The sequence below is a fragment of the Nothobranchius furzeri genome, chromosome 5 (assembly GCF_043380555.1).
Source record: "Nothobranchius furzeri strain GRZ-AD chromosome 5, NfurGRZ-RIMD1, whole genome shotgun sequence".
NCBI classification, from domain to species: Eukaryota; Metazoa; Chordata; class Actinopteri; order Cyprinodontiformes; family Nothobranchiidae; genus Nothobranchius; species Nothobranchius furzeri.
Genome location: NC_091745.1, coordinates 75780508 through 75795384, shown reverse-complemented (window position 1 = coordinate 75795384; position 14877 = coordinate 75780508). Strand labels below are relative to the sequence as shown.

General features: G+C 43.1%; 1 protein-coding gene across 3 annotated transcripts in view; it reads right to left on the bottom strand.

The window, feature by feature from the left end:
- Window positions 1-1506: 1506 nt before the first annotated feature.
- Window positions 1507-14877, bottom strand: part of arhgef1 (Rho guanine nucleotide exchange factor (GEF) 1) — a 72051-nt gene continuing 58680 nt past the window's right edge. For all 3 annotated transcript variants that reach the window (XM_054741114.2, XM_015950528.3, XM_054741115.2), the window contains 12 exons: window positions 11188-11288; window positions 10967-11041; window positions 10798-10873; window positions 8090-8254; window positions 7920-8007; window positions 7730-7840; window positions 7601-7647; window positions 5272-5406; window positions 5078-5194; window positions 4817-4989; window positions 4279-4383; window positions 1507-1737 (listed from right to left, as the gene is read on the bottom strand). In XM_054741114.2, the coding sequence (XP_054597089.2) occupies window positions 4312-4383; window positions 4817-4989; window positions 5078-5194; window positions 5272-5406; window positions 7601-7647; window positions 7730-7840; window positions 7920-8007; window positions 8090-8254; window positions 10798-10873; window positions 10967-11041; window positions 11188-11288 (1160 nt within the window). In that variant the 3' untranslated portion in view covers window positions 1507-1737; window positions 4279-4311. The remainder of the gene's footprint in view (window positions 1738-4278; window positions 4384-4816; window positions 4990-5077; window positions 5195-5271; window positions 5407-7600; window positions 7648-7729; window positions 7841-7919; window positions 8008-8089; window positions 8255-10797; window positions 10874-10966; window positions 11042-11187; window positions 11289-14877) is intronic.

Here is a 14877-nt window from a genome sequence, read left to right as displayed (position 1 = left end):
ACCCATTTAAGTCAAACGTCAACATTTCTGGAAGCTGGAAAACAAATCAGAGATGAGCAAGTCAATGTTTTCTACTTCAAACGGTCATTTATGTACATTTAAAAAAAGAAAAGAGCAGCAATCGGGGGGAATGGCAGCAAAGTCCCAAAACTAAAGGACTTTTCTGTCTCTTGTGGCACAGAATTGTCAACAGCGTAAATATTTCGTTCTTTTAGGTCCAGAGTCAGTTTTTGCAGCAAAAAACAAGATATCATGATTACAGCGCCTATAAGAGCATCACTTCCTCCAAACCCTGAAAGTTTCCTTTCAAACACCGACTGCAGCTCAACTGTCTCAAAGTTGCCTTTTTTCTGGTCCCACTTGTTGATTTTAGACCCAGAAGCTTGAACCTTTCTCGGTCTCTAGTCCTCTAAGCAGAGCAGGTCCAGCACAGCTTCAGGCGTTCGCTTGGTGACCTGAGCAGTCACCATCTGGTTGGGTTTAGTGAAAGCTAGAATTTGGTCATAATGCTTCTGTACATTCATAAACTGATGTTTGCGTTGAAAACCAACAATTGACCGTCTTTGGTTCTGTGTGCGCAGCCTCGCTTTAGCCAGAACTTGAAAGACGACACACTTACATCTATGCAGTAAAATAAAACAGCAGCTCAGCTTTGATACACATTACAAACAGGAAAGAGTTGTTTTTATCGCTTATAAGAGTCCTATAACACGCATTTATAACCCCGACTGGAGCGTTTTTAGATCAGGAGTTGCTCAACTGTAAATGCGCACGTGTTTCTTTTCTCAGCACAAACTTCCAGCTGTCTAATCCCACTTATCTCTTCCCCTTCTACCTTTAAACACACCCCGGCTCTTTTCTTCTTCTCTTATCTTTTTTATCCATCTTTTCCGCGCAATGTTCTCTCTATTTGGCCAAGAACTGCAACTGCATCCATCAGACGGGGCAGCTCACTGATCTAAAAACACCCGAGGGGAATAAATAAAAGCCGCACATACAAAAACAGTCTCCATTATCCACATGATGATCCCCTATTGAGCCATTATTTATAAATGCTTTTAATGAGACCTGATAACAGTAGGAACCTTCCACAAACATCTTAATTAAAAACATTGTAACACACATACACACACGTTCCTGCATGCGCATGTTTGGAGGGCTGCTAATAGGAAGCCCATCTGATCAAAATGAAGCTGTTTACCTAATAAGCTCTGTGGGTTTCACTTGTTTTGATCAGAAAAAAGTGCATTTTTGTTTTACTTTGGCAAAAACTAGAACACACATCAGCAGTTGTTTATTAATATATTCTCTAATGCTACATTAGACCTTTAAGGCATCAACTAGGCATGTTTATGGTGTGTGTATGTGTGTTGCAGCTACTACGTGGTTTTAGGCTAAATCTTTCTCACAGCAAAACATTGCTTCCTCATTTTTTGGCATCGCTCAGCAAAAGTAGGAAACCCATCTTTTTTTCTCTTCTTTGTGCATCTCTTTTTTCAGGCATGCACCCAAGCAGACAAACACACACCTTCCACGTTCCATCGCTGCACAACAAAGCTGTTAAAACTATTCTGCAAGGCAGCGAACTTCCTGCTTGGCTGCAAACGAAGAAAATAACATCATGATCCAGGAAAGATGCGTGTGTGTGTGTGTGTGTGTGTGTGTGCTGGGGGAGATTTGGGAATTCCAGGAAAAGCGTCTGACAGTCACTTAGCCCAAACCGGAGCCACAAAATACCTAAAAGGGGAGAAAGGACAAGAAGTGGCATCCTGTTACACAACATCAACGCAATACTCCGTATGAGTTCAATACTTGTGCAATACCAGATTTACATAAATGACCCGCACTTGTATAGCGCCTCTCAGAGTAAGGACTCCAAAGCGCTTTACACTACAGTGTATCATTCATCCATTCACACACTGGTGGTGATGAGCTACAATGTAGCCACAGCTGCCCTGGGGCGCACTGACAGACGCGAGGCTGCCGAGCACAGGCGCCACCGGTCCCTCCGACCACCACCAGCAGGCAACGTGGGTTAAGTGTCTTGCCCAACAGCAGAATTCTCTGTCCGGAGCCGGGAACGAACCTGCAACCTTCCGATTACTGGACAACCCGCTCAACCTGTTGAGCTACTGCTGCCCCCCAATACATAGTATGTCTGTGTCCCTTAAGTTTTTCTTTTTTATTAGTTGTTTTTAGTGATTGAAGGTTATAACTAGGGATGAGCCGGATACTCGTTTCAGACGAGTATCGGGTAACTGACTGTCTTCATGCTCTGTGATTGGCCAGTCAAATAGAGCGCCCGCCCCTCCCTACACACAAAACTCTGCAGCCGGGAGCTCACAGCTCAGTCCGCGTCCGGTCCATCCACACACACACACACACACACACACACACACACACACAGTAACGGATCTCTCTGTGCTTGCTTCGCTGTTCACGTTTCTTCAGTACTCCCTATGTTTTCTTCAGTTTGCTTCTTTTTAAAGTTACTTTAAAGTTATTTAAAGTTATTTTTTTCGTAACGTACGTAGTGCATTTGACAAGACAGAGCTGAAAACGGCTCGTGCTGCGTCAGTCACTGCCTCCGCCCCGGTCGTTTTTTTTCTTCCTCTCTCTCTCTCCTCTTTCTCAGGATCCACTCCCTTTCCTATTCACTCTCTCTCTTTCTTTACATTTTTTAATCACAATTGTCATTTTTTTGCTCATTTTAAATGTATTTTAATCATTTTCTAAATTCTTTTTTCTATTTTACATGTTTTGTTTTTGTGAAGCGCCCCGTGAGTTTTATCTTGAGAGGCGCTATAGAAAAGATCTTTTCTTCTCTCTCTCTCTTAATTCATGCACTTAAATATTAATGTTCTGATTTTACTGAAAAACTTGTTCTGTAATAGTTCCTTTACTATTGTGATCAAAAACATTTAATCTCAACTCTGAGGCTGCTCTGTAAATAGTTTTCAAATAAACAATACACATAGCAACTTCTGATCAGACTTAAAATAACGTATTGTTATAAACCACACCCACTTCCGGGTTAGGCCCCGCCCACTCCGAGTACAGCTACAGATAGTGGTGTACTCGCTCATCCCTAGTTATAACACTAGATTATTGCCTATGTGTACATGCATGTGTACCTTAGTTAAGTGTTTGTGCTGCTGTAACAAGTGAATTTCCCTACTGTGGGATCAATAAAGTCTATTCTGTCCTATTCTAAGTGAGACGACATGTAGAAATGGTAACCACGAGCGTACGTTTAAAACCGAGAGCTTATAAATTCATTAGATCCTAGAAACCTTTATGTAAATAATTAAATCTGTTTCATGAACAAATAAAAGGTTTTCTGTGGTTTTTAGCAGATCCATTTGATTCTTTGGTCTCGAAACACAAAAACGTCTCACAACGGCTCAACGTTTAGAATCATTCCTAGATTGTTAATCCAAATTCTAATCCAAGTCTGCATAAACCCAAGTTCGAAATTCTTTCACTCTCTTTAGGTTTTTAATTGACTTTTCTTTTTTTTTACATCTGTGCTCAAATTCAATAAATCATAAATAAAATAATTCTCTGATTGAATAAATTTAATTGAAATTAATTTTGTGAAATCATTTAGAAACTTTTGGCTAATTTACAAAAAACGTGAACTTGCATATCAGCCTCTGCGAACTGCTTTAAGCATTTATGCACTGATCACTATTAATGTGATTTTGATTGTTACAATTATCGGGTGCTTTATTTACTTCATAAGGTCATCTGTATTAATTAGCTTACTTGTAATCAATATTCCATAAATGTCATTTATTTATTGAGAACATTTTTTTTGGGAGTTTATCAACATGATCAAATTTACCAAAATCCTTTTTTAATCAAAATTAATAATTTCATTAATCTCCGTTAGAATCAGAAGTACAATTTTCTAAATGCTGACCTAAATTCTTCTTAATACATTTATATCAGATAAATACATCTGATGATAATACATGAAATAGAATAAAAAAGAATTTAGTTCATCCTACATATTTAGTTTTCAAGTGTTTGCTTTTATCCATCCATTCATCCATTGTCTGAACCCGCTTTGTCCACGTAGGGTCGTGGGAAGTTGGCTTTTATGTAAAAGAAGATCTATATTATTATTATTATTATTATTATTAATGCTGCACTAATAAATCTAACCATCACTGCAGTATCTAAGCTGCTGCGCAGCACAAGAATGTGAAAACACTCATATTCTGATGGTGACATCCTGTAATCAGATTACATCCTCCAGATCGGCGCTCTCACCTGGTGACCAGCAGGTGGCAAAATGGCGTCTCACTAGAAGTTCCCCCGTTCTAGAGTGAACTTAGAAAGGGCCTCCAGCAGCTTGTGATGCTCCTCTTCAACAGTCTGCAATGTAGAAAAATCAATACCACCTTGGGAATGGAGAACAAACTCACTTACAGACACACGCAATTCAACCTCCTCCTCTTAACATCCACCCTTTGTCTCCCTCGCTGCTTTCCCTGACACATCCCATTGCAACCGCCGGACATAATAGCCATTTTTAGACAAGTCCAATTTCACAAGGCAATTTTCAGCAAAGCAGTAACAGCAGTGGTTAAATGGTTTTCTATTCTCCAGTTTCTCTTTGGTGCCATTTGGCCCTATTTTGTCCACCGCTCGCTCCTTACTTAAGTTATCGCGGCTGAAATGGCCAGACACGCGTCTCTTTCCACTCGGCTCCAATCTTTTCTTGTCTCCCATCTTTATCCGCTTCTGTCATCCACGCTGCTCTACCTCTCTCTGCTTGCTCTTCTCATCCACCTCCCCCTCTGTTCACCTGTAGTCTCTTTAGATGTTCCTCCAGGATGCCGAACCTCCTGAGCACTTCTTCCATTCTCTCCTGGGACAGCACCAGGGGTGCACTGATGCTCCCATCTGCATCGTCTTTAGTCGCCGCACCTGGTTTTTCACAAGTCACTTCCATATAACCTCGGTCTGTGGCCTTGCCATCTATTGTGCATAAAAAGGGGGATTTAAACCAAGTTGTAGATGTTTCTTCTTGCATTTGATCCCAAAATACAGTGGAAACCCCGCCTACCTGCTGATTGAGAGCTTTCCAGCTCCTGATTAGCCCTCTCTGCTTCCTCCTCTTCATCGGGCTGAGAGTCTTCTGACAGACTGATGCTGCCGATCAACAATCTTTTAAGTGACTTGGCTGAAAGAGAGAATAGGAGTTTATTAAAAGAAGTTACACCTGTATTCTTACAAGAAGCACAGAAGACAATGAATCACCTTCATCCAAAGCGCTGTTGGCCACCTTCTCTTGCACGCTGTTGGAGAGCCCCAGCACGTCGAAGTCCCTTTCTGCCAGGAAATCTATCAACCTCTGTCTGGGATCTGCCTTCTCATCCATCAAGCTGTCTTTATCTGGATCAGCGGAGAGGAAAAGGTCTTCACAAATGTGCAATAAAGCCAGATTTATAGAAATTGACCTTGGTCTTTCCACTGGACTCATAAGCGCCATGTAACGCCGCGAGGCGTAGTACGCGCAATTAGCCTCAGTTCCAGTTGATGGGTGCATTTCCACCAGCTGCTGAGCTGTCTCCAGGAAGTGTAGGGGTGCGTTGTTTACGCTTTGTCCACTTTTTAAACGCTATGCTTACAGAATGCGTCAAACTCCGCAGTTCAGATCGGGCCAATGTCAATGTCAAGTTTATTTATGTAGCACATTTCCAACAATCAGAGATTGCACAAAGCGCTGTACACAGACAACCAGTAAGAATAAAATGATAAAGCACTGAGAAACATCCAGTAGACCCTAGGTAAAATAAATGAACAAAGAAATCAGTTTTTTTATTTAAAAGCAAGGGTAAAAAGATGTTTTTAACAGAGACTTAAAGGTAGAAAGGCTGTTAGCAGACCTACCGTAATTTATGGACTATAAGTCGCACTTTTTTTTCATAGTCTGGCTGGTCCCGCGACTTATATACCAAATTATGTAGGCTATACCGCGCTGCTGCCAGCCGGCTTCGGTCCCAACACATTCTCACACGCAAAGCGTCAAAATATGACGCGTGTGACCAAGCATCAATATATGACGATTCAGGACGCCCCAGGGCGTCAGGAGACGACGATCAGGGACACACTGATGACGCACCATCCCAGAGCGTCGGTATCCGACGCCGGTGGTGAGACGGACTTTAGAACGACTTGTGAACTACTTAACCTTCCCCTCACCCCAGTCTTAACCTTAAGTTCACAGTTACTGACCTTAAGGTTAGGATTGGGGTGAGGGGAAGGTTAAATAGTCGAATAATGTCCGTGTGACCGCGGGCGTTAAACACTGACGCCAGCGGAGCCACGTGTCCCTGATTGTCATCTCCTGAAGCGCTGGGGCATCCCGAATCGTCATATATTGACGCTTGGTCACACGCGTCATATTTTGATGCTTTGGGTGTGAGAATGTGTTGCCGGCCCAGGAATGAGCTTCCCTGTCCCGCTGGGAGGGTTTCAAACACCGCCATCCTCTGCTGGAGACCGTGGCGCGCTGCGGCGCCCTGATTGTTTATTCTGTTATTGTTACCGGTACTTGTCTTGCAATGTGAAATGCTTGGTCTCAGATTTTGTAAGAAAAATTATAAAAAATTCCCCCCAAGATACAACTTATATGTTTTTTTCTTCTTCATTATACATTTTATGGCTGGTGCGACTTATACTCCGGAAAATACGGTAATCTGTAGGGGAATGCTGTTCCAGAGCTTGGGAGCGGCCACAGAAAAAAGCTCTGTGGCCTCTGGACTTCAGCCTAGACTGGGCAACAGATTAGAGATGTAGAGAGGATGATCGCAAGTTTCGTTTGGGGACACGAGTGTTTAAGAGTTCCGACAGATAAGGAGGGGCCAAATTGTGTGGTGCCTTAAAACAGAGCGGTGGCATTTCAAATTGAATCCTGTAAGTGATCGGGAGCCAGTGAAGAGCTTGTAAAACCGGAGTTATGTGACCCCTGCATCTCATACCTGTCAGCAAGCGAGCTGCCGCATTCTGAGCCACCTGCAAGCGGTGAATTGAGGACTGCTCCAGTCCATGATACAGCGACTTGCAGTAGTCGAGTCTCGACATATGCAAGTGTATAACCTTTTCAAAGTCTTTAATTGGTAAATAGGGCTCGACTTTACGAAGAACACGCTCTGGACAACAGAACTTATCTGTTTATCAAGCTTAAAATAGCCGTCAATGAAAAAAACCCAGATTTCTTGCCTGAGACACGCAAAGGGGCCAGACAGGAAGTCAAATCTGGGAGCAGTGTAAAACATGCACTTTCAAAATAAAAGTCACATAAAGCTTTCCAGTTGCATAACTAGTAAAATAAAGTACATAAATGAAGCTGAGGTAAACAGAACAGAAAATAAACTGAGCGTTTTAGATGCCCGCTCCCGTCTTTCTCCATGCTTGTTATCGCGTGAACTGTAGGAATAACGCGAGATTTTCCGGTTATTTTGTGAACTCTTTCAGTGCCGTTTGACGTCTGAAATGTTCCCAACGGGAAGGACGCGCGGGTCTGTTACGTTTCGCGCTGTTTATGCATTCAGTGGAAAGCCGGGGTCGTTTGTTCCAGTCTCACCATTGCTGCTCTTCAAACCTCCATTCTCAGTGGGGCTCAACGGGCCGCTGGTGGAAGTCAAACAACAAGAGTCATTAAACTTAATGAGGCGGGAAAATTTAGCAAGAGTCCGATGCAAAAACAACATACGAGGTGGGGCTCACTGGAGGACCTCCAATTCCACCTCCGGGAGGTACAGGCAGCCTCATTGGTGCAATCTTCTTCAGTTCACCTACTGCTACCTTTATCACCTCCATCCACCTAAAAACATAATTAGGTTGATGTTCCTTCACCAGATCATCCTTTCTTTATTGATGTGACAGCCGTTTATGATGCTCACGTTTTCATTTCTCCAGAGGACTGTGCCACCAGCTCGTAAATCTGAGCCCCGCTGTCCCAGGTGAAGATCACGTAGAAAGCCTTTCGATCTGATGGAACAGGAACAAAAACAAATCGATAAATGAAACGGTTAAAAAAGACTACGTTTCATTTATTAACTGTGAAACAAACCTGTTGCCACATCACGAAGAAAAACGGAGTTCAGTTTGATAATGGGGCTCAGCATCTGCTTGACCTCCTGCACAGCGATACTCTTGCTCTGACATTTGAGGACCAGCTTGTCATCCTGCCTCTGCAGGAGCACCAACAGATCTCCGAGCAGCACACACTGCACCTCTGTGGAAAACCAAACGCTAACCTTATTAATCACGTTTGTTCTAGTTAAACAGGCTCATTGGCCAGTACCAGGTCCAAATATTTAATAAGACACCTGATTTAGAGACTTTTCCTTTCTAACGTGCATCAGTGTTACCATGGCAGACACAGGAAAGAGGAAGTAAACGCAGCCAGCTGCAGAACAGCTGTGCTTTCTATTTTAGCAATGACAATGTGCAAATATCGAAAAAGGGACATGAAAAATAAAGAAAAATACATCAACGATGGCTATTAAATACTGCCTTTTAAAGGGATATTCCACCCAAAATTAAAATGCTGTTTGTTGACCTATTTCCCAGCGTTAGATAAGTGGGAAAAAACCAGCCCAGTCATTCTCCTGACCCGGTGTCGGTGCAGGATCGGCTCGGGGTCCTTCGACTGCCGATGACGTCACATTACTGCAAATCTACTCGGCTTTCACACACACGTTTTGGAAAGACATCAGCAGTTGTGTTAATAAATTCTTATTTGTTAACACCTAAATGTTTTCTTTATAATTGTAATTTGTTAATAAAACACCATATTATCTTTGTTTTGTAAAGAATGTGAAACTGCATAAAACCAACATCGGACTGACAAACAATAGAACAGTTCTTATATGTGAAGCCACATCTGTTAGCATTAATGTGGAGTCCGTCTGTATATTTCCTTAGTTGTTATCTAAATGCATTCTTTGACTCAAAATATTGCTTGGTGTCTTTCAGTAAAGTTCTTATATGTTATTTTGCCCCATTTCATCAACATCAAGAGCTTTTGAGGGTCACCGTTTATCATTTGCTTATATTTAACATTTCAGTGAGAAATTCAAACATATTTTCCCCAAAAAGTGTTGATTTTTGGACTACAGGACTACAACCGCTAAGACTACGACCGCAAATTTGTTCTGACCAATCAAAATCATAACGTGATAACGTCACTTCCGTAAGCTTCATGTTCAGCCAATCAACTACTTTGACATCATCGGCAGTCGAAGGACCCCGAGCCGATCCTGCACCGACACCAGCTGTACTCCTTTAGCTTTAGCTTAGCATAAAACACAGTAAGTGAATGGATCCAACTAGCACTGTGAGTCAAAAGTCCTTAAAATCACTCAGTAGTGTTCCCAATTCTGCTTGGTGACCTAAATAATCAGAGTGAAAATAATTCATAACAAAGACGCCATTTTAGACTTGGGACAACTTTACAACGAAGCACAGCTGTAAGCCTCCACTGAATGGTGCAAGACAGCCCCAAAGACACCTGCTTCTGTAAACACAGATGCACCCATTGTTGGGGAACCACCATAAACACTAGAGCCAGGTGGGGAGAATGACTGGACTGGGCAAAAATTGTATATTTCTCCACTTATCTAACTCTAGGAAATATGCCAACAGACAAGGTTTCCATTATGAGGAAGGTCACTTTAAACAGTAATCATCAGTGAGATTTTAGCAAAAAAACATGAACTCATTCACTGCCTTTAGTCGTCATTGGCACTTTTTTACTGTGTGGGCGTCGGACGAGCCCCCGCACCGTAAGAACAAACATCTCAGCTCTAAAGCCGATCTTTATCCGCATACGTCGCACGTCACGTGATCAGGAAGCAGAAAATCCACGTGTTAGGAGATCGTTTTGGGCCACTGCTGTAAAAAAAAAAAGCGAGTCGCGAACCGGAAAAGCTTCTGCCGATCACAATTCAACAACGGATTATGAAAGAATGGATCACGCTCGAAACGTGCGGATTCCGCCAGATGGAAAAGGTGAGTCTCTGCTTTGTTTTGGCGTCAACATCATCCTAACACGCAACGTCCTGTGACTCTTAAAAAAACTGTAAAAACGGAGAGAAACGCTGGCAGCGAAGGGCTTTACCGATCAGGAAACGGCTGGCAGCGAATGAGGTTCTACATCATGCCAAATCAACATTTTGGAGCTTTTGACCGTTATATTGTTGTTCACTAATCTACACTTTGTGTTTGGCTTCAGGCATGACTCCTGCTCCCTGAGCTGCTGTTCCTCCCAGGTGTTGCACACAGCTGGACGGGACATGCCTGCATCATCCAGCCCTGCCCCTCCCCATTTAGGAAGTGCCAAACCTGAACTCTGCACTATCGAACTCCGGGTCGAGAACGTACGGCTCCACGGCGCATTACTAGTTTACTAAATGTTTACAGAGTTTGGTGTTGTTCTTCGTGACCCATGATGCTTTGCTAGCAATCTAGGGTTAGGTCATGAAATGGGTGGAGGCGAGATTGAATCAAATCCAAGGGTCTCGTTTCCTGGCTGATGGCTTATATTTCAGTATGTTTATGTTTATTTAAGGACCATGTAGAATATTAAGCATAAATATTGAAATTTGATGCATTGTAGCAGATTTAGCTTGAAGCTAATTTGTATCTGCCGTCCCGAAACAAACAAACTTCCAAGCAAACATCTCCTTAGTGCCAACGATCATTTTTCATCATATATGGGCTTATCTGTGCCCTGAAAGTTTTTTTTTGTACCACAATGCATGAATATATATTTACCAATAGCCTTCTCCTTGGTAACTTTCCAGATTAATGGGCCCTCATAAAGCATCTTCTTCTGAGTCAAGTCGATGTTCTGGAACGAGCAAATAAAAAGTGAGAATCCTACAGCAGAGCAATACCGTGAAGCAGTTTGAGCTAAAACAAAGGTCTGATGGAATAAAAGTACCTTATACTCGTTGTAAAGATCGTTACTGGGTTTGAGTCCTGATGTGTCCAGTTTTTTCTGGTATTCCTTCAGAGTCTGAGAGCAAAGAGAGAGACGAGGAGGTCAGAATGCCTTTGGCGAGCTCGGCATCGAAGCAGCGGGAGTCTAAGAGCAGGCGGCTTCAAAAGACTCCAGCCGACGCTCAGTAAGTGCATAACTATCAGGTTTTCTGTGTTTCTTACCAACATGTTCCCCATGTCCTTGACCTCTTCATTGACATGGTTGAGGATCTTTCTGCAGCACTCTGCACTCTTCAGGATTCTCTCCTTCTCTGGTTTGTTGTCTGTGAAAAGAGGCAAAGAGCCGAGGATCAAAGCCGTAACAAAAGCAACAAATCAAAAGCAAATACTCTGTGGAGAAAAGGGACTGCACGACTTCATCTTTTTTAAAGTCGACCATCAAGTAATGAAAATGGAGTCGACTTCAACTAGTCGTTAATGACGTCATACACCTGAAGCGGCTAAAACTGACGATGGGTGACCAAGCGTTTTTTTTCGACGGGGGGCGGGGGGGTTGGTAGGTTCGCAGGAGTTTTTGACAATTAAAATTGTGCCCACATTTTCTAAGTTAAACATTTCTTTTAACAACGGTAGTTTCTGCATCTTGCTTCAGCCCTCTCCCCCCTCCCCTGAGCAGAGGCACAAACTCACTGGTGCTCCTGCAGCCTCAGAGTTCCTGCTGCTCTAAACATTGAAAGAGCTTGGGAGAGCCGCCCCAGGCTACACTGGAAACATATGAGACTGTATCATTATCGGACTTGGAAAAACTGGTCGCTCAGCTTAAACCTTCTGGCTCTCCTTGTGATGTGCTGTCCCCTAGAATTTTTAAAGAACTCTTTCCAGTGATAGGCCCTTTACTTTTGGCAATCATAAATGGCAGTCTTACTTCTAGTATGGTTCCGTCCTCGTTTAAGAAGGCTGTTATTCATCCTATGTTAAATAAGTCTGGGCTGGATGTGACAACCTTAGCTAATTACAGGCCCATCTCAAAACTCCCTTTTCTTTCCAAACTGCTGGAGAAGGTTGTGTATTCACAATTGGTTGCCTTTATGGACACAAATGATTTATGGGAGACCTTTCAGTCAGGGTTCAGGGCAGGTCACAGCACTGAATCTGCTCTTTTAATGGTTTTTAATGACACGTTTTTAGCCTGTGACATGGATAACGATGTTGTCCTGCTATTGCTGGACTTACAGGTGCTGGCCAGTAAATTAGAATATCATCAAAAGGTTGAAAATATTTCAGTAATTCCATTCAAAACGTGAAACTTGTACATTATATTCATGCAATGCACACAGACCAATGTATTTCCAATGTTCATTACATTTAAATTTGATATTCATAAGTGACAACTAATGAAAACTCCAAATTTGGTATCTCAAAAAATTAGAATATTCTGAAAAGGCTGAATATAGAAGACACCTGCTGCCACTCTAATCAGCTGATTTACTCAAAACACCTGCAAAGGCCTTTAAAAGGTCCCTCAGTCTTGTTTTGAAGGCACCACAATCATGGGGAAGACTTCTGACTTAACAGCTGTCCAAAAGACAATCATTGACACCTTGCACAAGGAGGGCAAGACACAAAAGGTGATTGCTAAAGAAGCTGGCTGTTCGCAGAGCTCTGTGTCCAAGCACATTAACAGACAGGCGAAGGGACGGAAAAAATGTGGTAGAAAAAAGTGTACAAGCTCTAGGGATAACCGCACCCTGCAGAGAATTGTGACGACAAACCCATTCAAAAATGTGGGGGAGATCCACAAAGAGTGGACTGCAGCTGGAGTCAGCGCTTCAAGAACCACCACGAGGAGACTCATGAAAGACATGGGATTCAGGTGTCGCATTCCGTGTGTCAAGCCACTCTTGAACAAGAAACAGCGCAAGAAGCGTCTCGCCTGGGCCAAGGACAAAAAGGACTGGACTGATGCTGAGTGGTCCAAAGTTATGTTTTCTGATGAAAGCAAGTTCTGCATTTCCTTTGGAAATCAAGGACCCAGAGTCTGGAGGAAGCACAGAATCCACGTTGCATGAGGTCCAGTGTAAAGTTTCCACCGTCAGTGATGGTGTGGGGTGCCATGTCATCTGCCGGTGTTGGCCCACTCTGTTTCCTGAGGTCCAGGGTCAATGCAGCCGTCTACCAGGAAGTTTTAGAGCACTTCATGCTTCCTGCTGCTGACCAACTTTATGGGGATGCAGACTTCACCTTTCAACAGGACTTGGCACCTGCACACAGTGCCAAAACCACCAGCACCTGGTTCAAGGACCATGGTATCCCTGTCCTTGATTGGCCAGCAAACTCGCCTGACCTTAACCCCATAGAAAATCTATGGGGTATTGTGAAGCGGAGGATGCAATACGCTAGACCCAACAATGCAGAGGAGCTGAAGACGACTATCAGAGCAACCTGGGCTCTCATAACACCTGAGCAGTGCCACAGACTGATCGAGTCCATGCCACGCCGCATTACTGCAGTTATTGAGGCAAAAGGAGCCCCGACTAAGTATTGAGTGCTATACATGCACATTCTTTTCATGTTCATTCTTTTCAGTTGGCCAACATTAGAGAAACAAACATTTTTTCATTGGCCTTTAGAATATTCTAATTTTCTGAGATACCAGATTTGATGTTTTCATTGGTTGTCACCTATAAATATCAAAATTAAACGTAATAAACATCGGAAATACATTGGTCTGTGTGCATTGCATGAATATAATGTACAAGTTTCACGTTTTGAATGGAATTACTGAAATATTTTCAACCTTTTGATGATATTCTAATTTACTGGCCAGCACCTGTATCTGCAGCTTTTGATACAGTCGACCACAAAGTCCTTCTGGACCGACTACAGCATTGGGTGGGGATAACAGGGAAGGCCCTCCAGTGGCTTTGCTCCTACCTTCAAGACAGGACATTTAGTGTTCAGATGGGTGAGGTGACGTCACCCTGCGTGAGACTTCGTTGGGGTGTGCCACAGGGCTCTGTCCTTGGTCCTCTCCTATTTGCAGTGTATTTGATTCCTCTTGGAGTCCTCCTTCGTCAGCATAATGTGAAATTTCATTTTTTTGCTGATGACTGCCAGATGTATCTCCCTCTTCAACGTGGGGAGGATAGATCTGTTTCTCCTTTACTGGACTGTTTGAAGGACATAAAATGTTGGATGGCTTCTAATTTTTTACATCTAAATGAGAACTAAACGGAAGTCATAATACTTAGTCCTGGCAGAAGAAAGGGCTCTGGTGCTGATATTGACCTTGGCCCATTGACCCCCTATGAAAAGAAAATAGTCAGTAATTTGGGGATTAAAATGGACTCCTCACTTAATCTTGACACTCACGTAAATACAGTGGTGAGGTCCTGTTTTTTAACCTGAAAAGGCTATCCAGGATCAGGCCACTGCTGTCCAGAGCTTATCTGGAGTCTGCGTTGCATGCGTTCATCCTGTCTCGTCCGGACTACTGTAACGCTCTGTATGCTGGTCTGGCCCAGTGCACGGCTCCAGTTTGTGCAGAACTCAGTGGCTAGGTTCCTGACAGGTACTAGATGTCGAGAGCACATTACCCCAGTGCTGACTGCTCTGCACTGGCTCCCGGTGCAATATCGAGCTAAATTTAAAGTCTTAACTTTCGTTAATAAGGCCCTCCAGGGCAGTGCCCCCTCTTACATTACTGCACTTTTGCACAGGTATGCTCCATCTCGGTCTCTTCGCTCAGCCGAGCAGGAACTTCTGGTGGTCCCCCGGTCGAGAAATATCGATCGAGGGGTTATCATGCTTTTTCTGTTTTGGCTCCAACTCTGTGGAATGAATTGCCATTGAACATTAGGCAGGCGCCGTCCCTTCAAGTCTTTAAGTCTCGTCTAAAGACTCATTTTTATT